Source organism: Phoenix dactylifera, chromosome 1, assembly GCF_051530095.1.
Source record: "Phoenix dactylifera cultivar Ajwa chromosome 1, Ajwa_hap1_PhDact_Kaust_v1.1, whole genome shotgun sequence".
NCBI classification, from domain to species: Eukaryota; Viridiplantae; Streptophyta; class Magnoliopsida; order Arecales; family Arecaceae; genus Phoenix; species Phoenix dactylifera.
Genome location: NC_143190.1, coordinates 56,129,345 through 56,152,188, shown reverse-complemented (window position 1 = coordinate 56,152,188; position 22,844 = coordinate 56,129,345). Strand labels below are relative to the sequence as shown.

Below are 22,844 nucleotides of genomic sequence, written 5' to 3'. Positions count from 1 at the left end.
TGTTTTCATAAAGAAATGCTTTTAGAAAGGAATGCAATGTTAGAATCTAGTTTGGAAGTTTAAACCAGCAATCAACTGATGGAAAATAAAAATATACAAGCAATCAATGGAAATTCTTTTGAAAGATTATCAGTAAACCTAGGAGAGGCAGTAACATGTTAAAAATTGCACATACATAAAAGAGGACAGGGCAAAGATGAAAGAGAGACGCACCTTACAATCCTATAAACCTATCGAGGTAAACTATCCATGCAAGATAATGGATTGTAGGGTCTCATATTTATAAGGCTCATGCGTTAATGGAATTGGCAGAGTCCTTATCCTCATATCTTAGAATTTTTTTATGAGCATTAACAAAGTTGAAAAAGAAAATAAAAAAAAAATAAATAAAACAAATGAGCGAGATAAGCATGTGTCAGTATAATAAATTTAAAATTAAAATTGAGTAAACATATACCACCTATGGTAGGGTGTGTGAGACATAAATATCATGCTTATGTAGATTAAGGCCCCGTTTGGAGGAGCTTTTGGAGGGCCAAAAAGCACTTTTTAAACGTACTTTTAGATGTGCTTTTTGGCCCTCTAAAAGTACTTTTAGATGAAATAGGAGTATTTGATAAAAATTTCGGAAAGATATTTTAGCTTTTTCAGAAAGCTAAAAATAGCTTTTTGGGAAAAACTCTATTTTGTAGCTTTCTGGAAAATCACTTTTAGGCCCAGTTGGAAAGCTGTTTTTTCTACCAAAATATCTGTGATAAAATATAACAATTATACAAAATATCCCTTTAATAATTGTTTAACCAATTTTACCACCTAGCTAGAAAATTTATTATATTATGAAAAAATAATTTACGCTAATAATTATAATATTTTATATCTTAATTATTGTATTGTACAATAAATATAATATTATATTACATTAGATCATAATACATTGATATGTTATATTAAATAATTAAATATTATATTAAATTATTATGCTATAGTATATAATATTATATTACTATATTATAAAAATATTATATTATATTACAGTAGTATTATATTATATATATTATTATATATTATTATATTAATAGTATTTATGTATAATACTATGTGTTACGGGGGAACTCAGCCACCATGCCCCACGTGACCGGCACGCGCGCCCAAGAAGACTACAGCTGCCCCTTAATCCAGTAACCCGACCCCGAGTCGGATATCTTCGGCTTCGCAGCCCGACCCCGAGTCGGTTACCCCTTGATCCAGCAGTCCGACCCCGAGTCGGATATCTTCGGCTTCGCAGCCCGACCCCGAGTCGGCTGCCCCTTGATCCAGCAGTCCGACCCCGAGTCGGCAATCTCTCGACAACGACAGGCTGTTCCCCTGAAGCACGCCGCGACCCTCTGCTCCACTACTCCCTGCAACGGTCGTATCCGGCGCTGCTCCACGATCTCCTGTAACAGCCGTACAAAGCGGAGCTCCACTACGCCCTGTCATGGCCGTACCCAGCGCTACCCCACGACGCCCTGTAACGGCCATGTCAATGGCAACTCCATCGTGCCACACGATGACCAACCCCCCAGAAGGACCCCCCAGCCTGGTATATATGCGGCTGGGGGGAGAAGGGGGGAGGTAAGCAAGAACTTCCAGTGCATTCTCTTACTTGCTACTATTATCTCTCCTTCTCCTCCAATCTCCTCTGACTTGATCGTCGGAGGGCCCCCACTACCCCAGTGGTGGTGCGAGGCTTGCTTGCAGGTTTCCCGGTGGAAAGTGGAGCGCAATCAACACCAACCAAGGCAACCCAAACGGAACCCCGTTCACACCGCTGTGCCAATCGTTCTCGGTTTGGACCACCAGCAACAGTTGGCGCTAGAGGAAGGGCACGAATCTCAGAGCGATCGTAATGGCACGGCGAAGTGGTCGTGGAGCTTCCAATGCCTCCGGTCGCGGGGCCTCTCGCGCCTCCGGCCGGGAGGCCGCTGCGTCTCCAACACATTCTCAGCAACACTCCACCGTTCCACCCCCCATTCAGATGGTCGAAGCCGCTCAGTTCGACCAGTTAGCCCAGCAGGTTCGCACCCTCGCGGAGGCAGTGCAGAACCTGCAGGGTGTGATGTCTCGGGCACCGCAGCGGGCCCAGGAGCCGCTGCTCCCTGAGCGCTCACCTGTCCTCCTCAACCCGCGCTCCTTCCTCTCCCATGGGGAGGAGCGCCGGCGCGAGGAAGATTCTCGAGCACGGTCCATTCTGCCGGGACCTTCCCATCGGAGCTGCGCGGGGTACGAGAGGCGGGCCCGGGCGCGTTCCCAGACCCCCCAGTCCTCAAGAAACCCGCGCTCCAGTCGGTCCCCCTCTCGGTGCTCCTTGTCTCCCACCCATCGGTTGCGCTCCCTGGACCGGCGGGTGGACGATCTCCACCGACAACTCCAGGTCCTGAAGGGCCACTCCAAAGATCCCTTCGCCGACTTGGAGATCTCCTCCCAGCCGGCGCTTGCCTCGAGGATCCTGCGGACCCCGAATCCGCCGGGGTTTAAAATGCCGGCGATCGAGCCCTATGACGGGGCGGCGGACCCGCGGGATCACGTCGAGAGTTTCAGGACCCTTATGCTCCTCCACGGAGCATCAGATCCTCTCCTCTGCAAGGCCTTCCCGGCGACCCTCCGTGGCCCGGCAAGGGCGTGGTTCGCCGGCTTGGAGGCTAACTCAATCCGGTCCTTCGACCAGTTTACTCGCCTCTTCATCACCCATTTCGCCGTCAGTAGCCGGCGGCGACTGGTCTCCGACTCCCTCTTTGATGTCCGGCAAAACGAGGGAGAAAGCTTGCGGGATTATCTTACCCGCTTCAACAAGGCTACGCTGGAAGTCCGGAACCTGAGCCAGGAAGTGGCTCTTTCAGCCCTGAAGCGTGGCTTCCGAAAGGGCAGACTCACCTTCTCCCTGGACAAACGCCTGCCGCGGAGCTTCCCGGAGCTGTTGTCCCGGGCGAACCAGTATGCGGACGCCGAGGAGGCGGCCGCCCACCGGAGCAAGGAGGCCGCCGAGATCCCTCCAAAGCTCGGAAAGAAAAGGCGAAAAGAGGCACGCCAGAGGAGGAGCCCGACGCCTCAACGTCGGCGCAGAAGCCTGTCGCCGGCGAGGAACCACGGCGCCCTACGCCCTCGTTCTCCGCCCCGACGTTTCAACCGGTACACTCCTCTCCTGACTCCCCGGGCCCAGATCCTCATGGAAATCAAGGGGCGGGAGGACCTCCCGGTCCCGAGACAGATGAAGAAGATCCCTGGGAGGAGGCCCTCTCGGGCGTACTGTGAGTACCATCGGGACCACGGCCACGACACCGAAGACTGCTTCCAGCTTCGGGACGAGATCGAGGCTCTCATCCGCCGAGGGCGTCTCGGTCGATATGTGAACGACCGACGTCCCCCCGTAGACTCGCGTCCGGCCGACCCGGCCCCTCCGGAGCCTCGGGAGCAGAATCGACCCGTCGCGGGCGTGATCCATACTATCACTGGGGGCTGCCCCCGGCCCGAGAGGAACGCAGGGGGCTCGACTGAAGCATCAGGGGCAGCCGTCGCAAAGAGGCAGAGGGTCGGTAATGTAATCACTTTTTGTGATGAAGATGTAAAGGGGGTTCAGACCCCCCACGATGACGCCATGGTGATCTCCCTCACTATGGCAAACTATGATGTAAGGCGTGTTCTTGTGGATAGTGGAAGCTCAGCTGATATTTTGTTTTACGAGGCCTTCCAAAAGATGAGCTTGTCCAGACAATTGTTGCACAAAACATCCACCCCCCTCATAGGATTCACTGGTGACGCTGTCTCGGCCGAAGGTGTCGTTGAGCTGCCTGTGACTGCGGGCGTTGCACCCGCAGAAGCCACGGTGCGGCTCGGGTTCTTGGTCGTCCGTGTTCCCTCGGCCTACAACGCTATCCTCGGACGACCCGGACTGAACGCCCTTCGCGCGGTGGTCTCTACGTACCACTTGCTCATGCGGTTCCCCACGGCGGCCGGGATTGGAGAGGTCCGAGGTGACCAACCGACCGCAAGGCAATGTTTCCTAGCAACTCTCAAAGGGAAGAAGCCCGTAGAAGCCTTAAGCGTCGAGTCCCTCGACGCCAGAGACGAGGTGGCCTTGCGGCACGGGGAGCCGGCCGAAGGTGTGATCGAAGTTCCCCTCGAGGAAGGTCCGGGTCGGCACCAATCTCGACCCGGGAGCTCGGGCTCGGTTGGTGGAATTCCTCCGAGCCAACGCCGATGTATTTGCCTGGTCGGCGGCCGATGTACCTGGGATCGACCCGGAGGTCATTTCTCACGCCCTCAACGTCGACCCAACCCACCGACCAGTAAAGCAGAAGAAGAGACACTGTGCCCCGGATCGGATCCGAGTGGTCGACCAGGAGGTAGACAAGCTCTTGGAGGCAGGATTCATAAGGGAGGTCAGCTACCCCGAATGGCTGGCAAATGTCGTACTTGTCCGGAAGGCGAGCGGAAAGTGGAGGATGTGCGTCGACTACACCGACCTGAACAAGGCATGCCCCAAGGATAGCTTTCCGCTTCCGCGGATAGACCAACTGGTCGACGCGACTTCCGGGTATCAGCTGCTGTCTTTCATGGACGCCTTCTCCGGCTACAACCAGATAATGATGGCTCCACAGGACGAGGAGAAAACTGCCTTTATAACAGACCGGGGGCTGTACTGTTACAAGGTAATGCCCTTCGGTCTGAAGAATGCTGGCGCCACTTACCAGCGCCTCGTCAACAAAATCTTCAAAGAGCAAATCGGCCGGAACATGGAGGTGTACGTGGACGATATGCTGGTGAAGAGCCGCCATGCAGACCAGCACATCGCGGATCTGGAGGAGACTTTCGCCACCTTGCGGAAGTTTTGCATGAAGCTGAACCCAGCGAAGTGCGCCTTTGGCGCTTCGGCCGGGAGGTTCCTCGGTTTCATTGTCAACCAGCGGGGGATCGAAGCCAACCCGGACAAAATCAAGGCCATCCAAGATATGTCCCCTCCGGCCAAAGTGAAGGAGGTTCAGGAGCTCGCTGGGAGGGTCGCCGCGCTCGGACGATTTGTGGCAAAATCGGCCGAACGCTGCCAACCTTTCTTCAAGGTGTTGAAACGCCCGAAAGACTTCCTCTGGACGGCCGAATGTCAAGCAGCATTCGACCAGCTCAAGGAATACTTGGCGTCTCCTCCTCTGCTGTCCAAGCCGCAAGAAGGGGAGATGCTCTACCTCTATCTGGCGGTCTCTCCAACCGCAGTCAGTGCGGTACTGGTTCGGAAAGAGGCAAAGCTCCAGAAGCCTGTGTACTACATCAGCCGGGTCCTACGGGATGCCGAGACGCGGTATACGAAGGCTGAAAAGATCGCCTTCGCGCTGCTGACCGCGACCAGGAGGCTTCGCCCCTATTTCCAGGCCCATTCTGTCACCCTCTTGACCGATCAACCGCTGCGGCAGATCCTCAGCAATCCTGAGAATGCGGGACGGCTGGTGAAGTGGGCAGTGGAACTTGGTGAGTTCGACATCCGCTACCGGCCCCGACCCGCCATCAAGGCCCAGGCGCTCGCGGATTTCCTCGCTGAGTGCACGGTGCAGGAGGCGGAACCTAGGTCGCCGGAAATACCCAGCCTCGACCTCCCGATTTGGACGCTTCACATCGATGGGTCGTCAAACCCCGAAGGTGGAGGGGCCGGGCTGGTCCTCACCAGCCCTGATGGAGTGATAGCCGAATATGCCTTGAGGTTCGGATTTCCAGTGACCAACAACGAGGCGGAGTACGAGGCCCTAGTCACGGGACTCAAACTCACCAAGGAGCTCGGCATCCGGCGCCTGAAGGTCTTCACCGACTCCCAGCTGGTAGTCGGGCAGGTCCGTGGGGAGTTCGAAGCCCGGAACCCGACCATGCAGAATTACGTCCGGAAGGTGCAAGCACTCATTCCCGACCTCGGCAGTGTCGACATCCAGCAGGTCCCAAGAAGTAAAAATGCCAGGGCCGACAGGTTGTCCCGCTTAGTGAGCGCAGACGCGCACAACTTGTCGAGGGCGATCTACCTGGAGACCCTGGATGCCCCGAGCATCGGCGAGGCTGGAGCGGTGATGGCGATTGATCCGGAGCCGTCTTGGATGGACCCGCTTGTCGCCTACCTCGCCGAAGGGATCCTCCCTGAAGACGAAGATCAAGCTCGGCGACTTGTTATGAAGTCCGCCCACTACGTACTCTATGAAGGGAGGCTGTATCGGACCACGCATCGGACCCCTACCGGGGAGACGCCTTTCAGCCTAACCTATGGCACGGAAGCCGTTGTCCCCGTGAAGCTCGGACTCCCCTCACCTCGGGTGGCCGCGCACCGACCCGAAGCCAATTCGGAGCAACTCCGAGGGAACCTGGATCTCTTGGAAGAAGCGAGGGAAATGGCGCAGGTTCGGATGGCGATGTATCAGTGGAGGGTGGCCCGATATTACAACTCCAAGGTCCGACCGAAGTTTTTCAGAGTCGGAGATCTGGTGCTAAGGCGAGCTAAAGCATCTCAACCTGCGGAAGGTGGGAAGCTAGCGCCAAATTGGGAAGGCCCGTATAGGGTTCGCTGGGTAAACCGACCTGGCTCCTACCAGTTGGAGGCCCTAGATGGTCGGAAAATTCCAAGGAGCTGGAATTCCGCTAACCTGCGGATGTATTACCAGTAGAACGACAATGCCAGAAAGACAGTCCAAAAATGTATGACACTTTTCATTTCAATAATTTCTGGTTACAATGGCGTGCTCGTGTGATTACAAGGAATTCCCAGAGGGGAATTAGGGTGTAAAGAAAGTAAAGAAGAGGCGGAGACTCCGAGGAGCTGAAGATCTGGGATCCCGAAACCTCCATCCGAAGCGGCTGCAATCCCGCCGGAAGTGGGTGCTTCCAACCGGAGGCGCCATCGGCGTCTCACGAAAAAGACGAGGAGCCGCCGCAGACGAAGCTCCCGTTGCCTCCAGGGGAACGCCACCTCCAAGGGATATTCCGGTCCTCCCCAGTGTTAGGGGAGAGAAGGAATACAAGGGGGAAGAGCATATGGAGGCGCGGTCCCGGATCAAGCACCTGGTGCGGAGCTCAATCGGGAGGCCGAACTTCAAGGAGGGGAGACGTGATCCCGGATGAAACGCCTAGAGCGGAGTTCCGCCGGGGAGAACCTCCTTGTTGATCCCAGATGAAACGGCTAGTTGGCGGAAGTCGCGAAGGGCGCGCCTCCCGTTCCTTCGGTAGGGGTCTCTCAACCATGCGCCGGAGAGGAGGCCCACGATCCATGGCAACCTGAACAGCTCCGGCTTGGCAGGCTTCATCGCACCTGCACCTATATTTATAGCCAAACTGCGGCCCCCCGGTCGTTCCGATGCGGGTGGCTCCAATAAATGCGGGCGCATTGAATCCGGAGCCGATCCGGCTCTCGAGGCGTATCTTCCCGCGATTTCCTAAGCGTCATTCTCCTTAATCGCATTCTTTGTGCAGGAAACTCCGGGTGGCCTGTACCCCTAGGTCCACGTATCCCCGCTCGCGCCCCAGGCCGCATCCGCCTTGAAGAACGCGCGTATCGCGGCCGCTTAACTGACACTCCTCGCAAGCAGCAACTGGCGATCCGATTTCCCAGGTAACCCCTTAATTAGCATTTAATGCCCATCTGGTGTTCCCCAGGCGACGCTTGGAGAGGAGGAGAAACACGATCGCAGCTGGCCATGGAGAAATCCCATCGGGCGGCAAGCGACAGGCGCACGACCAGCGAGCGGAATTTCCCGAGGCTCGGCCCTCGGATGCCAGGCTAACCCGATGATCATCCCGGGAGCAGACTAGCCTGAAGCCTCGACCGGTTGCCTCGGCTTGCGCCAGCCTTGGCCGACCAACGAGCGGAATCTCCCGAGGCTCGGCTCTCGGATGCCAGGCTAACCCGATGATCATCCCGGGAGCAGACTAGCCTGAAGCCCCGACCGGTCGCCTCGGCTTGCGCCAGCCTTGGCCGACCAACGAGCGGAATTTCCTGAGGCCTGACAATCCTCGGATGCCATGCTAACCCGATGGTCATCCCGGGAGCAGACTAGCCTGAAGCCCCGACCGGTCGCCTCGGCTTGCGCCAGCCTTGGCCGACCAACGAGCGGAATTTCCCGAGGCTCGGCCCTCGGATGCCAGGCTAACCCGATGATCATCCCGGGAGCAGACTAGCCTGAAGCCCCGACCGGTCGCCTCGGCTTGCGCCAGCCTTGGCCGACCAACGAGCGGAATCTCCCGAGGCTCGGCCCTCGGATGCCAGGCTAACCCGATGATCATCCCGGGAGCAGACTAGCCTGAAGCCCCGACCGGTCGCCTCGGCTTGCGCCAGCCTTGGCCGACCAACGAGCGGAATTTCCCGAGGCTCGGCCCTCGGATGCCAGGCTAACCCGATGATCATCCCGGGAGCAGACTAGCCTGAAGCCCCGACCGGTCGCCTCGGCTTGCGCCAGCCTTGGCCGACCAACGAGCGGAATCTCCCGAGGCTCGGCCCTCGGATGCCAGGCTAACCCGATGATCATTCCGGGAGCAGACTAGCCTGAAGCCCCGACCGGTCGCCTTGGCTTGCGCCAGCCTTGGCCGACCAACGAGCGGAATCTCCCGAGGCTCGGCCCTCGGATGCCAGGCTAACCCGATGATCATCCCGGGAGCAGACTAGCCTGAAGCCCCGACCGGTCGCCTCGGCTTGCGCCAGCCTTGGCCGACCAACGAGCGGAATCTCCCGAGGCTCGGCCCTCGGATGCCAGGCTAACCCGATGGTCATCCCGGGAGCAGACTAGCCTGAAGCCCCGACCGGTCGCCTCGGCTTGCGCCAGCCTTGGCCGACCAACGAGCGGAATCTCCCGAGGCTCGGCCCTCGGATGCCAGGCTAACCCGATGATCATCCCGGGAGCAGACTAGCCTGAAGCCCCGACCGGTCGCCTCGACTTGCGCCAGCCTTGGCCGACCAACGAGCGGAATCTCCCGAGGCTCGGCCCTCGGATGCCAGGCTAACCCGATGATCATCCCGGGAGCAGACTAGCCTGAAGCCCCGACCGGTCGCCTCGGCTTGCGCCAGCCTTGGCCGACCAACGAGCGGAATTTCCTGAGGCCTAACCCTCGGATGCCTGGCTTAGCGCCGGAAGAATTTCCTGAGGCCTAACCCTCGGATGCCTGGCTTAGCGCCGGAAGAATTTCCTGAGGCCTAACCCTCGGATGCTTGGCTTAGCGCCGGAAGAATTTCCTGAGGCCTAACCCTCGGATGCCTGGCCTAGCGCCGGAAGAATTTCAAGAGTCGGGAGTCAGCGAGACGCTATCAAGAGTTAAAAAGAAGAAGGACGAAAGTGAAATGAAGAAACTCTATTTGCATTAACTTTCATTGTTTCAGGGCCGAGACCCATACAACTTGGCAAAATGCCAACGCACAAAGAAAAGAACAAAAATACAGAAGGTCAGCTTGGAGGAAACCCCGGGTCGGGAATGCCGGGCACGTCCGCAGGGGGTAGGGAGACGGTTGGAGAATCAGCAGGCGATGGCGTCGGAGGGGAGTCGAGAAGGGAGATCCCACTCAGGTCAATTTCGGGGTACTTAGCCGACACCCTTGCCAGGCCTTCCTCGAAGCCTAAGACAAAGGAGTCGGACCCCGCGTCCGACATGTCACGGACGAACTCGTCGGACTGACGATAGGCCTGTACCGCCTCCGACATATCACGGGTGAACTCGGCGGACTGACGATAAGCCTGTACCGCCTGACGCCCGATCTCCGCACTCTTCTCGGCCAGCGCCGCCTCTGCCCGCTCCATAATCTGAGCCTTCGCCTCCAAGACCTTCGCCACAATCCGGTCGTCCGCCTCAGAGGAGACCCTCAGTAGATCAGCCTGAGCCTCCTTGTGCTTCGCCTCGGCGGCAATGCGAGCAGCCTCAGCCTCCTCCAGGCGCGAATGAAGCTCCTGGTCGCTCGCGCGGAACTCCTCCAAGGCCGACTCCAATTCGCCCAGCTTGGCTTCAAGAGACCGGGTTCGGTTGCGGGCGTTGTCGGCTGACCGCTGAGCCTTCTCCCACCTCTCCCGGTAGTCGGCAGCCTTCCGGGACTGCTTCTCGGCCCGCTCCTCCGCCTTCTTGATCTCGCCCTCGAGACCCGAGGCAACCTTGAGTTGCTCCTGAGCCTCCAACAGTTGCTTCTCGAGGGTGGCGAAGCCGAGTGCCCGCTCTTCGGCCACCTGGAGCCTCGTCTCGAGGTCCCTAGTCGTCCTCCCCGCCGCAGCCTGACCTCCCTCCTCTACTGCCTTCAGTTGGCTCTCGGCCCTCGCCAGAAGCCTCGCCTGTTCCTCGTAGCACTCCTCCAGACGGATCATGTACTGGGCGAGCTAAGAGATAGGAAAAACGAGGGCGTCAGGCGGGGATCAACAGAGCCTATAAATGATAAAAGTGACCAAAAGAGCACTCACCGACATGAGACAGACGCAGCTGGCAGCCCCAACGTCAGGGACCCTCATCTCCCGGACCCGCCTGCGGTCCTTCTCCAGCAGCACCGTCTCGATGAGGTTTCGGGCGCCGGCGAAAGTGAAGGCCGACCCCGACTTCTCCCCGGAGTCGGACGGTGGTTCTGCAGCCTTACCCTTACCCATCGCTTGGGGAAGAGTCATGCTGACCATGCTCGGGGCGGGGACCGCCCCTGGAATTGACAGGGTCCCGCTCGGCCGGGGCCTCGGCGCGTCCCTCCTCGTATCGTCCGGAGCCGACCGAGTCGAAGGCTGGGCTGGGGACCGATCACGTCCGACCCGTCCATCTCGGGCGCGTCCGGGTGATGCCTCCGGAGAAACGGTAGTCTCGGCATCGGAGGGCTGATACAGCGTCAACTCCCGGTCCGCGCCCGCGGCGTCCCCCTGATCGGTGGGTCCGGACCCGTCTGTCGGCGTCGGAGTTGCCTGCCGGCGGGACTTCTTCGCCGGTGGGGCCCCGCTCGGAGGAGCTCGTTTCTTCTTCCGGACTGCTTCCAGTAGGGACGTCCTACCAACAGCCGTTGCCTTGTCCGACCGCATGACGTCGTCGATCTCTGCAAAAAGGACGAGGTGGTCGGAGGTTGAGAAACTGAAGGAAAGAACGAGACGAAAGAGGAGAGAAGAGTTAAAAAGAAATGGTGGCGGGCTCACGGTCAGCGGGGACCGAGCTCAGACCGACGTTCACCAAGGTATCCTCGGAAATAAGGCGAGCCACCGGGGGGAGCCGGCCCTCGGCAACCAACTCCTTCAAGACGGCGACGCCATCGGATTCCTCCCTCGACAACCTCGATAGGCCAATCGGGGACTTCATCGGCGTCTCCCAGGTTGCCCTGATTCCCCAAGAGGGATCTGCGTCAACGAAAAAGAAGCGCCCCTTCCAGCCGTGAATGGAGGTAGGAGCCTCCTTGACGAGGCCGCACCCCCGCCGCGCCGCAAAGCACCACCACCCTTTATCCTGGGGGTGGCCGCTCAGGCCGTAGCATTCCCAAAAGACATTCAGGGTGGCGGGAACCTCGTGCATGCGGCAGAGAACCTGAAAGGCCGTCAGGGCGCGCCATGAGTTCGGCACCAGTTGCGTCGGCGCCACTCTTAAACCCCGAAGCACCTGAACGACTAAGTCCGAGGGGGGAAAGCGGAACCCGGCCTGAAGAATGCCCTCGTTGATGGCAACCTTCCCTGGAGGAGGATGGGACATCCTCTCCTCAGGCCCCGGGAGTGTAACATTGCAGGCCTCGGGAAGGTGGTATCGAGCCACGAACCTATCTAGGTCTTCGGCGACCAACTCCGACTTAATGCGGTCTGCTCTCACTTCGCCCATCCCTAATGGCCAGTGAATCTACGGTCAGGACAGGGTCAAGAAGGGGGAAAGGACCGGAACGACTGGAGTACACTAATACAAAAGGAGAGTATGGAGAGCCCTAAATTAAAGAATGGGGCAACTCACCGGAAGAGAAGGAAGAACGGCTCCGAGAGCGTCAAAGGAGGAGCAAGTGAACAGTCCGACGGCGATGACGGCAGCGCAAAGGAGAAACTCGAAGATGTCTGTAAAGAGAAAGGCGGACGGAGGAGGACCCCCGGTTAAATAGGCGGAAAGGTGGGTGACGCCTCGGTGACGCCAGAGGACGCCTGGCTGCCGAAGGGTCGCTCGCGCCCCAAAGGCGAATCGACGCCATTAAGGAAGGATGTCCGCCGAAATCCTCAGACTGCCAGGTCAGCAACAACCGCCATACGCCATAAAGAAGGCGGGGAGCTCGAAGCGCGCGCGCCTCTCCGAGGAATGGCGGCAATCTCGAAGCATCACTTCCTTCACCCGTTTCCCTTCTGGTTCCAGGCTCGGAAGTGGGGGGCTACTGTTATGGGGGAACTCAGCCACCATGCCCCACGTGACCGGCACGCGCGCCCAAGAAGACTACAGCTGCCCCTTAATCCAGTAACCCGACCCCGAGTCGGATATCTTCGGCTTCGCAGCCCGACCCCGAGTCGGCTACCCCTTGATCCAGCAGTCCGACCCCGAGTCGGATATCTTCGGCTTCGCAGCCCGACCCCGAGTCGGCTGCCCCTTGATCCAGCAGTCCGACCCCGAGTCGGCAATCTCTCGACAACGACAGGCTGTTCCCCTGAAGCACGCCGCGACCCTCTGCTCCACTACTCCCTGCAACGGTCGTATCCGGCGCTGCTCCACGATCTCCTGTAACAGCCGTACAAAGCGGAGCTCCACTACGCCCTGTCATGGCCGTACCCAGCGCTACCCCACGACGCCCTGTAACGGCCATGTCAGTGGCAACTCCATCGTGCCACACGATGACCAACCCCCCAGAAGGACCCCCCAGCCTGGTATATATGCGGCTGGGGGGAGAAGGGGGGAGGTAAGCAAGAACTTCCAGTGCATTCTCTTACTTGCTACTATTATCTCTCCTTCTCCTCCAATCTCCTCTGACTTGATCGTCGGAGGGCCCCCACTACCCCAGTGGTGGTGCGAGGCTTGCTTGCAGGTTTTCCGGTGGAAAGTGGAGCGCAATCAACACCAACCAAGGCAACCCAAATGGAACCCCGTTCACACCGCTGTGCCAATCGTTCTCGGTTTGGACCACCAGCAACAGTGCCTCGTGAGGCTGTATCGGACCTCGTTCACCGCCCCCCTCTTAAAGTGCCTCCGCCCCTCGGAAGCGGCCTACGTCCTCGGCGAAGTCCACGAAGGCGTTTGCGGATCACACTTGGGGGCTAGGTCCTTGGCGCACAAGATCATGAGGCAAGGCTATTATTGGCCTACCTTGTTGGAGGACTCAAAGGATCATGTACGGAAATGCGACGCCTGCCAGCGCCACGCCAACGTCCAGAGAGTCCCTTCTGTCCCCTTGGCACCAATCACTGCACCCTGGCCCTTCGCCCAGTGGGGAATGGATATCCTCGGACCATTCCCCGTCGCTTCAGCTCAGCGGAATTTTTTGATTGTTGCAATCGACTACTTCACCAAGTGGGTGGAGGCAGAGCCGCTGGCCACTATCACGGAGGCGCAAGTCCGGAAGTTCGTGAAGAAGAACATCATTGTCCGATTTGGGGTACCTCGGGTCCTCATCTCGGATAATGGCCGACAGTTCGACAACAAGCATTTCCGTGACTTCTGCGAGGAGTTCGGGATCGAGCATCGGTTCACATCTGTGTCGCATCCCCAAACCAACGGCGAGGCCGAGGTCACAAATCGGACAATCCTCCAAGGAATCAAAGCGCGAATCGGTCGGACGGGGCAAGCTTGGGTCGAAGAACTCGAGAATGTCCTTTGGGCGTATCGGGGGGGGGCTATGTTGTGGGGGGGAGGGGGCCTTGAATTTAGTCCCACATCGGCTAGAGCGGAAAGGTTCCGTGCCTTATAATGAGGAGGGCGAAGCCTTTTCCTCACGAGGGCCCTTTTGTGGGACAAAACCATGAGGGCAATCCCCCCATCAGCGCTGGACGCGCGGGCCGGAAACGTCTCCCTCCGTCAGCGCTGGACGCGCGGACCGGAGCGCCCAAAGCGGACAATACCTCGTGGGGGACGCGGTCTCTTTCTGCTCGGCTCGGTTGGGACTAAGGCTGTTGCCGGGGTGAAAATCCCGCAACAGATGGCGCTAGAAGGAGGGCCAGCCTCCTCTCTCCATTGACTACCCTCCAGGACTGTGGGGGCCCGTTGGGGTAAAACCTGGCCGGAACCTTCCCGCTGGGGGGGCTATGTTGTGGGGGGGAGGGGGCCTTGAATTTAGTCCCACATCGGCTAGAGCGGAAAGGTTCCGTGCCTTATAATGAGGAGGGCGAAGCCTTTTCCTCACGAGGGCCCTTTTGTGGGACAAAACCGTGAGGGCAATCCCCCCGTCAGTGCTGGACGCGCGGGCCGGAAACGTCTCCCTCCGTCAGCGCTGGACGCGCGGACCGGAGCGCCCAAAGCGGACAATACCTCGTGGGGGACGCGGTCTCTTTCTGCTCGGCTCGGTTGGGACTAAGGCTGTTGCCGGGGTGAAAATCCCGCAACACTATGCAATGTCTTTTATGGTCATTTTGTCATACCGAAAATATTTTCTTAGTTTGTTTACCAAACACATGTTAAAGTTGTAGCAGTTTAAAAATATAGTTACCAAACAGCAAACAGCTTTTTATAAAAGATCTACTTTCAAAAGCTCTACTTATAAAAACTCTACTTCCAAAAGCTTTATTACCAACAGCCCCTCCAAACGGGGCCTAAATCTAGCATTACCAAACTATTTGTCCGTTTAGTTTCCCCAAAAACCATTAAGTTTTTGCATATATACCCTTGCCTATATAGTTATTGCATATTTACATATTGAAAATTACTATATGTATATGGACACTCCAACATACTTGGCTACATTTAAGTGGGCAGATTACATCCAACGGCTCTAATTATCAATAAAAAAACCTTCATCATTCGATCTAGACCTAACCAGATCTAAATAGAGATCCATTCAAGTTCAATAAAGTCTATCTCTTTCTCTCTCTCTATCTATGTATACACAATATGTATACACACATTTCCCAATACATCTTATTTTTCGTATGGATATTCCTCCTATTAGATTTTTGACTTACGGTATGAAGAAATAAATATTTTGACTATCATTTTATTCCAACACATATAACTTGGTTTACTTTGAAATATATATTTATTTAAAAAAGTAAATTGTGAAGGTTTATTAGGGTTGGGGGGGATGGTTTGGGAGTTTTGTACAGAAAATCTAATCTGATATTATGAAGCTTAAAATTAGATCTCCTCGGAACTACTATATGTCAATGATGAGAAATTTCTTTTTTGAAAGAAGTACAGAGTCGTTATTAAACGAAAATATTGAAGTTTTGGGGCTATGTCAGTTTGGACCTTTCTTGTTCGGCCTTTTAGGCCTATAGGTGAGATACATTTACAAATATGAAAAGTTATGCATGATCAACGGAAATTCTGGTAGAGTGAGAAATTTAGAATCCGGAAACGGGAGAATTTGCAAGAAGTTTAAGAATTTGAAAGAGATCTCTATAATACATTTGGTGATTTACACTTTCAACCCTTTTTAATGGATAAAAAAATATTTTTTAGTACCGAATATAGATTCTATTTTCTTTAGGTATCCAAGGACATGTGGTCGACAAAAATTGAAGTCTCGAATAGGAACAAGAATGAGTGACTTCCACTCCAACAATTTGGTTGGAGGCAATCTTATTCCGATTTCGATTCCAATTCCAAGACGGAATAGAAATGCCCCAATTCTCTAAAACTCAATTCCGACTCTCCCTCGATACTAAAATCTCATTTTGATTCCGATTTCAATTCCATTCGCAAACCAAACACATCTGAAAATATAATAATTTTGATTTTCATTCCAACCTATTTTGATTTCAATTTGATTGCAAACTAAACACACCCTCAATGTCTCCATAATCTTAGTCTTTTTTTTGCAACGGAGTACGAGGACCCCAAAAGGTTTGCGAAACTGGCAAGAGACAATTATAAGTGCATGTTTGGTTCACTACCTAAATCATAATTGGAATGAATTAGAATGGAAATCGACATGGTTATATCTCTCAACGTGTTTGGTTCGTGAACAGAATCAGAATAAAATTTGAATACTACATGAGAGTACAAATTGGGTTTTAGAGAATTGGGACATTTTCATTCTCCTTCGAAATCGGAATAAAAATATGTTTCCTCCAACCAAAAAGCTGGAATGGGAATCAGTAATTCTCATTCCCATTCGAGAGTCCAACTTCCCCCAATCAAATATGCCCTAAATATTAGCAAGACCTGAACATTTAGGTGGCGTCTTTGCACTAAAACCAGTTTGAAGGAAATCTATGTTTTGTTGGTGCAAGGAGTTAATATTTAAGTAGGCTTGTGGTTGGCGCACACTAATATCAATAAAGAACGAGACATGATCCAACGTAGCCTGAAAATTGTCATGTCCAGGGCCAGCCTACAAAGCAAAGCCCATTAACGGCTACAGAAGTCCCCAGGAACTAGCTCTAACAACGAAAATATGATCTAATTAGGTTTTGCAGTAATTATCTGGGTAAAGACAAGCTTGATTTGACTTCTACTGAGCATGGTCACAAGTTAGCTAGATACTCAGGATTAAAAATCCAGTTAATCAAAATATAGAGAATTGGAAACATGCTTGAAAACAATTCAAAGATTTATTAAAACTTCTGAAATAAAGCAGCAAAACCAAATGATAAATTACTAAATACAATATATTCTGGGTAAAGTCATATTTATTCTTTTAAAAATAGTAGGCTTGTACAATAAATACTAGGAATAATTAATTAAAACCAACAGAAGATAGCAGCACCAGAGTGTTTCTTGAATAAGTCATTATATAATACAAAATTACGATTAATTTAATGACTCTTGATTAACTTGATAGCTTGAGAATACTTACAATTATTCAGCTACGAACACGGTAGTAATTCTTCAATAACATGGAGATTTATGGTGATGATATATTTGGGAAGTGTAGGAAGGGGGAGGAGGGAGACGGGGGAAATCAGCACTTATTTTTAAGATTATCTCTTGTAGATAATCCGAACTTGTTGCTTCTCTTGATAGACTGGGGAAAGTGCCTTGCTTCCTTCATTTACACTAGAGAGATAACCAAACCAAAACAGACATGTAAACTTTAACATCAAACTATAAGGATGAAAATCTTTATAAAATGCATCAAAATATAAATCTTGATCAGTATATCAACATAAAAAAAAAAAAATCTCACAATGTTCTGTCCATTAACATTTACAACACTCTCCAAGCCAAGATTAAAATAATAATAAAAAAAAACAAAAACGTCAAAAGCTCTGTACCTTCTCAGATTACGAGCATTCATCACAAGTCAAGGGACGACCACAGATGAGAAAAAAGAGAAAAACAATTAGCAAACCGATAAAAGAATATAAGTAGCCAATTTTTCCATTGTGATCAAACCAAGACTACAGTAGAAGCCATTAGTTATCACCTCACAATTACATTGGATGATGGACAGTCAAAGGTTTTGTTGGTCCTGGCACAGCTCCTTCCTCAGCTTCTGAGAGAACAATTGGCAGGCGTCGATGCTGAGATCAACGGCTGCTGATAGTGCTATAAATAGGGCCACATCAGCCATACAGGAAACATGTTGCGCCCCAACTTGAACCGTTGGTTTGCTTACCTTTCGCTCCCCTTCTACGTCGGCCGCCATAACGAAACCCCCAACGAACGGCCAGGATCTGGACACGGTGTCGCCAGCGACGCCGGGGTCCGGGTCGATGCAAAACCGACCACCTTTGCGGACGCTAAAAGAGGACTCGGCGATCGGGATCCCGCCGGAGGGCCCGGAGTCGGTGACGAGCTCGAACCTGTAGCCCAAGGCGTCGACTGGGCCCCGCTCTCGCCAGGCCTCGAGCCGGCCCCATGGCTTCCAGTTGGGGGTCGAACCGGAGAAGCCGGTGGGCCGGAGGATGAGCCACGCCCCCGGGTTAGACCGGGACACCCGGTCCGAGCCGGGGGAGGGGACGAATGGGGTGATCATGGACGCGGCCGCCACTGGGGAGCCTGAGAGATCGTGGATCGTGACCGTCCATCCCTTGCGCTGCTCCCGCCTTAGATGGTTTCTTTCGCTCCCAAACCAGCCTCTGATGGAGCTGCTGGAGGAATGGGGCGGCAGTGGTCTGTGAATGATTGGAGCGATAAGTTTGATATTGAAGTGATGTTATATTAGAACAACATAATAAAACAATGCAATAAATAACATAAGGTTGAGATTCGCATAACAATTTTTTTGTTTGAAAGCTTTGGTAAGGTTTTGTGGAGATCTAATGTCACAAGGCATACTAGCATTTTTTTTCTGATGACAAAACTCCCTAGTATTACTTAGTAAAAACATTTTCTTCAACTTGATAGGTCAACTATAGAAGAATTTCTGACTTCAGAGTGAAAATCTAGTTTCCTTATCGAAGAAAATATATCTAATTTCCAGGTTATGAACCTCTGGCAAGGTCAATTTCACAAAACAAAAGGCAATAAAGAAAATATCAACCTGCTTCACATCAATTAAATTTTTCACACTTTGGTGATAGCAATAAGTACAATTATATCCAACAACTCTATATTGCATAGGATAAGCAGATAATAGTCATTATAGTATTCATTATGCATATGCCATAGTGGTTGTTGTAATAGTTATGCAAACTTTTCACAATTATAATTATATAGTTGATAGATTCTAATTTTTTAACAGCAACACATTTATGGTGGCCTTGTGTACATGTTCAGAACCATATATTTGATTGCTAATAAATGAGCATGTTGTATTCCACCAAGAAAACATAAGGATGCTGTATAACTAGAGGGATATCCCTGGAATAACATCCTCAGTAACACCAAGGAATGTTTATCATCTGCTGCAACTTGTCCTATAGTTATCTTGATAAATTAGTCAATTCTAAATTCTGATTATATGTCGGATAGTCACTATAACACATAAAGCTCTCAAATCTAAATGTCTATGGTATCAGCTGTAACCTTGTAAACTCTAGCCCACCATGTGCTCGACCTGGCAACTTGCACATATCAACTTGTCACCTGCTTGCCCTAATAAAAATACTATTCTGATGAAAAGTGACGTATGACAAAAACTCCCATAACAACAAAGCTTACTAAGCGAAGTAGAGGTGATTCTCACTGTTTTCTCTTTTTTTTCAATTAAAAAAAAAGAAGAATAGCAGTATCTTGGCATTATAATATTTTAATTATATCTTCCGGTTTCTTATTTTTCTTTTGAAAAGAAAATTATATTAACTTGTAATTTCAGTCTCGTTTTGCCCTCGCTATTAGCGTGATTGTGAATTTTAAAACCCTTCGTCCCTCGCGACTTGAACAGTCTCCTATCATATTTCCTCATAAAGAGTTCGATGTATTTGGTGATTTTGTTCAAAAGTTTTCATTCTAGGGCATTTTCGGGAAAAAAGATTCAAATCATACGACAATTAGCAGCTTGGCGTATGCAGAAAATATACAGCTAGATTGCGCGCGGCAGCTGAGCAAATGCTGTTTCCTCGACACGTTGACCTTAATGGAGATCACATAACGTAGATGTTTTCTTGGATTCGCCAATAAATAAAAATATAAAAGTTTGGAAAAGGAAAAAAGAAAAAAGGGTATATTTTTAGGCTCACCCGGATCCGGTGTTCCGCCGGCGGTCGGCAGAGAAGCGGCAGCTGAAAACCGGTTGCCGAAGGCAGCTGCTGTGTCCGCCGCCGTTCCCCTGTACCTGGTACACCACCGGGCTGCACTCCGGCTCGCCCCCGAACTGGAACACGAACCGGGGGTCCGGCTCGGACCGAACAACCAGGTGCAGCCGGGCCGCGGACCGGCGGCCGCCCACGCTCATCCACCCGGTCTGCATCACCATCGCCCTCACCGGCGCCGCCTCCAGGTCCACCCCGATCCGCACTCGACCCAGCAGGCGGCCCGCGCTGAACCCACACGTGCTCCCTGTCCGGCCCGCGTAGACCGAGACGACGAGGCTCGCCGGCTTGCAGGAGAGCTTCTGGAGGGCTGCCGGGTCGAGGCTGAAGACGACTGGGGCGGCGGCGGAGGCAGTGAGGGAGGGGTCGGAGGATGAGGGGGCGGCGAGGGGGAGAGGGGCAGTTTGGGCAGCGGAGAGATGATCTTGGAGTCGGATAGTACAGAAACACGGGGTGGTCGAAGGGTGGACGCCCGGACCGGCTGGCTTGGACACCGTCGGTAGCTTTAAAGCGAGGGACTCCACGATCAGCCTAGCGAAGGGGCAAGGATCCATCTCTCTCTCTCTCTCTCTCTCTCTCTCTCTCTCTCTCTTCCTCTCCCTATCTCTCCCTCAAGGGAAGGAAGCTTCCTCTCTCTCTCTCAGGGGGAGGGAAGGAAGGTTGTGTGGTAGAGGTTAGTGTTGCTGATGTCGTTGGGGAATAAAAGCATTCATTTTTTCGCCTTGGAAACTTTCAAATGGAGCCGGCGGATAGATATTTGACGGGCCTGCTCCTTAGTGGACGCATAAAATGGCCGTGTTGTATTTGCTATATAAGAGAGCAGCAATGGAAGACAGGTCACAGACCAACACACACTCGATAACCCAGAGGCCGCCCAGTATTTCTGTCACTGGGCCCAAAAGCATAGGCGTAGTAGTGTAGGTCCACGAGAGAGATTGGTGGTTTGTCGAACTTCCTCTAAAACCAACATGAAGCGGATACGTTTCCAGCCATTAACGACAGGTAAGCATTCCTGGACTTGAGCTACGTGTCGGAATTTCATTTGTTAAGATGCAAAGCTTATATATTTTTTTACACTGTGATTTGGTTACGGTTGAAGAAATCCGAACAATCAGCAGAATTTGTAAAGAATGGATGACCCATGATTAGGACCATTTTAAAAGTTTAAAGGAGTGAGAAGGAAATGGATCATTGTAGCGTATAATACATGCAAATAGAGGAAACCAAGGAGAAAGGAGATAGAGATGGGCCGGAATAGGGGATTCGGCTAGGCTGGATATGGTCGGTGTTGTGTGCTGTCACGGGCCCACACACAGCTGGATCCTGGCTGTGTCCAACATGTGAACGTGTCCACATCCGACGACATGCAGTGGGCCATGCAATGGTTATCTGCTGTGTGGTGGACCGGAGAGCATTCTTAATAATCCTCGCTAACTTCGCCGTCACCCCCACTTTTCTCTGAACGGAGATTTGAGCGTTTCGATGTCATCTGATTTGCTCTCTGGATGATGGGTTGGCGGCAGGTTGTTGGGAATGGGATTACACGATAGAGAGAAAGCGAGGTTGGCCGGGTTGCCATCCCATCGTATCCACCCTGCCCCTCGGCAGCTCATCAAGGCAAGTCAAAGACTTGGAAAGATTCGAGGTATTGATGATGGGATTCCAGTTGGTGGTGGTTGTGCTGATTTTATAGACTTTGATGTTTTGACCCATATATATGTAATTTGTATTGGATAGAATTTAGAAAGATAAATAATACCACTAGAGAAAGAGAAGGTTCTTGGTGTGGAAGATGTAGACTTAACGTTCTAGATTCTATTTAACAAGATTAAACTTATCCGTGAAGCTTCTAACAGCGATTAGGTTGGTTAAGAAGATAAACAAATGGGAACTTGAACTATATATATAGATGATAACCACTCCTACGAATATCTGTTATTAGTTATTCCTTTTCAGCGAGACCAACATATGTGGAAGCTGATTCATAAGTTCAGTTCTCAATATACCACCACCTGGACTCAACTTTTTTAAGCCATATATTTGCTCAGAGTCAACTGATAGTTTCAAAAACACAAGGATACAAGATTATTACGTTTCGTACATGCATTAAAAGATATATATTATAAGTTATGAAGAAAGCGAATCGAAACTAATGCTTGCTTTTTGAATTATTTGGTGACGATGTACCGCGCTGCAGGCCAGACATGAATCTTTGTTTTGGAGAAGCATGGGTTGCATGGTACGTTGGTCTTTGCACACCCTTTAATGCTTTGACAGTGCATGCATGCATGGTAATATGGTATGCATCTGCGCTCTGTAGAGTCGCAATGCAGCGACTCATGATGCACCAGTCGTGTATGTGGCCGAATGGTTAAATGAGCATTGAATCTAAACTGTTCCTATTGAGGAGTTACTAGAAATATCCAAAGAATGAATAAATTTGGTACACCCATTGAGGACATTAGATGATAAGTTAGATTCCACATGATTTAATGCCCTACCTTCCATCTTTGTAACCAATTAATTTGGACCAGTCATCCTAGCTAGCTGGACTCCATGGAGACTGTGCATGTACGTACGTCAGTTGATGCATCTTTTCTATCGCTTCAGACCTAACGAGGACAAGTTGACAGGTGCAACACCATCAGGCCCTCAAGGGTACAAAGAAGAACGAAAAAATGCTGATAAAATGAAAGCCCTCGTTAACAAATGACAACCCTAAGGAGGCAAAATGAGTATCCAACTGCTGATTGAAATTGGGAAGGAAAAACGTGCTCGTATAGCGGATATTCTATGAGCAGGAACTTAAAAACGTGCTCCCATGGCGGATATTTCTATAAGCAGAAACTTTAAGAATTTTTTTTATTATATTAATTTTTGGGTTCTTTGTAAGGTTGTTCTTTAATTTATTAATGTTCTAAATTCGAACCATATTTTTTTTTATTAAACAGGTAATCCAATCACATCTATATAATCGGTATAATAAATAGATCAAATCAGAATAAACCAATCAAATAAGTTTAAAGTTGGTTAAGTGAGTCTTGAATAGGATAAACATGTCGAGTTAAATAGATTTTAAATAAATTAAACAGGTACTAAAATATG

The 22,844-nt window shown here is 51.7% G+C and overlaps 2 protein-coding genes across 2 annotated transcripts; both read right to left on the bottom strand.

Annotated features, from left to right (window-relative positions):
• Positions 1-10,385: 10,385 nt before the first annotated feature.
• Positions 10,386-11,802, bottom strand: LOC149768764 (uncharacterized). The gene is made up of 2 exons (XM_089925926.1): positions 11,136-11,802; positions 10,386-11,038 (listed from the first exon to the last, which is right to left on the bottom strand). Exons 1-2 carry the CDS (start codon positions 11,800-11,802, stop codon positions 10,386-10,388), a joined length of 1,320 nt encoding a protein of 439 aa, XP_089782052.1.
• A 5,334-nt stretch (positions 11,803-17,136) lies between these two features.
• On the bottom strand, positions 17,137-20,624 carry LOC103714350 (uncharacterized). Its single transcript, XM_039125368.3, has 2 exons — positions 19,668-20,624; positions 17,137-18,161 (listed from the first exon to the last, which is right to left on the bottom strand). Exons 1-2 carry the CDS (start codon positions 20,291-20,293, stop codon positions 17,498-17,500), a joined length of 1,290 nt encoding a protein of 429 aa, XP_038981296.2. The 5' UTR covers positions 20,294-20,624; the 3' UTR covers positions 17,137-17,497.
• Between the last annotated feature and the right edge of the window lie 2,220 nt (positions 20,625-22,844).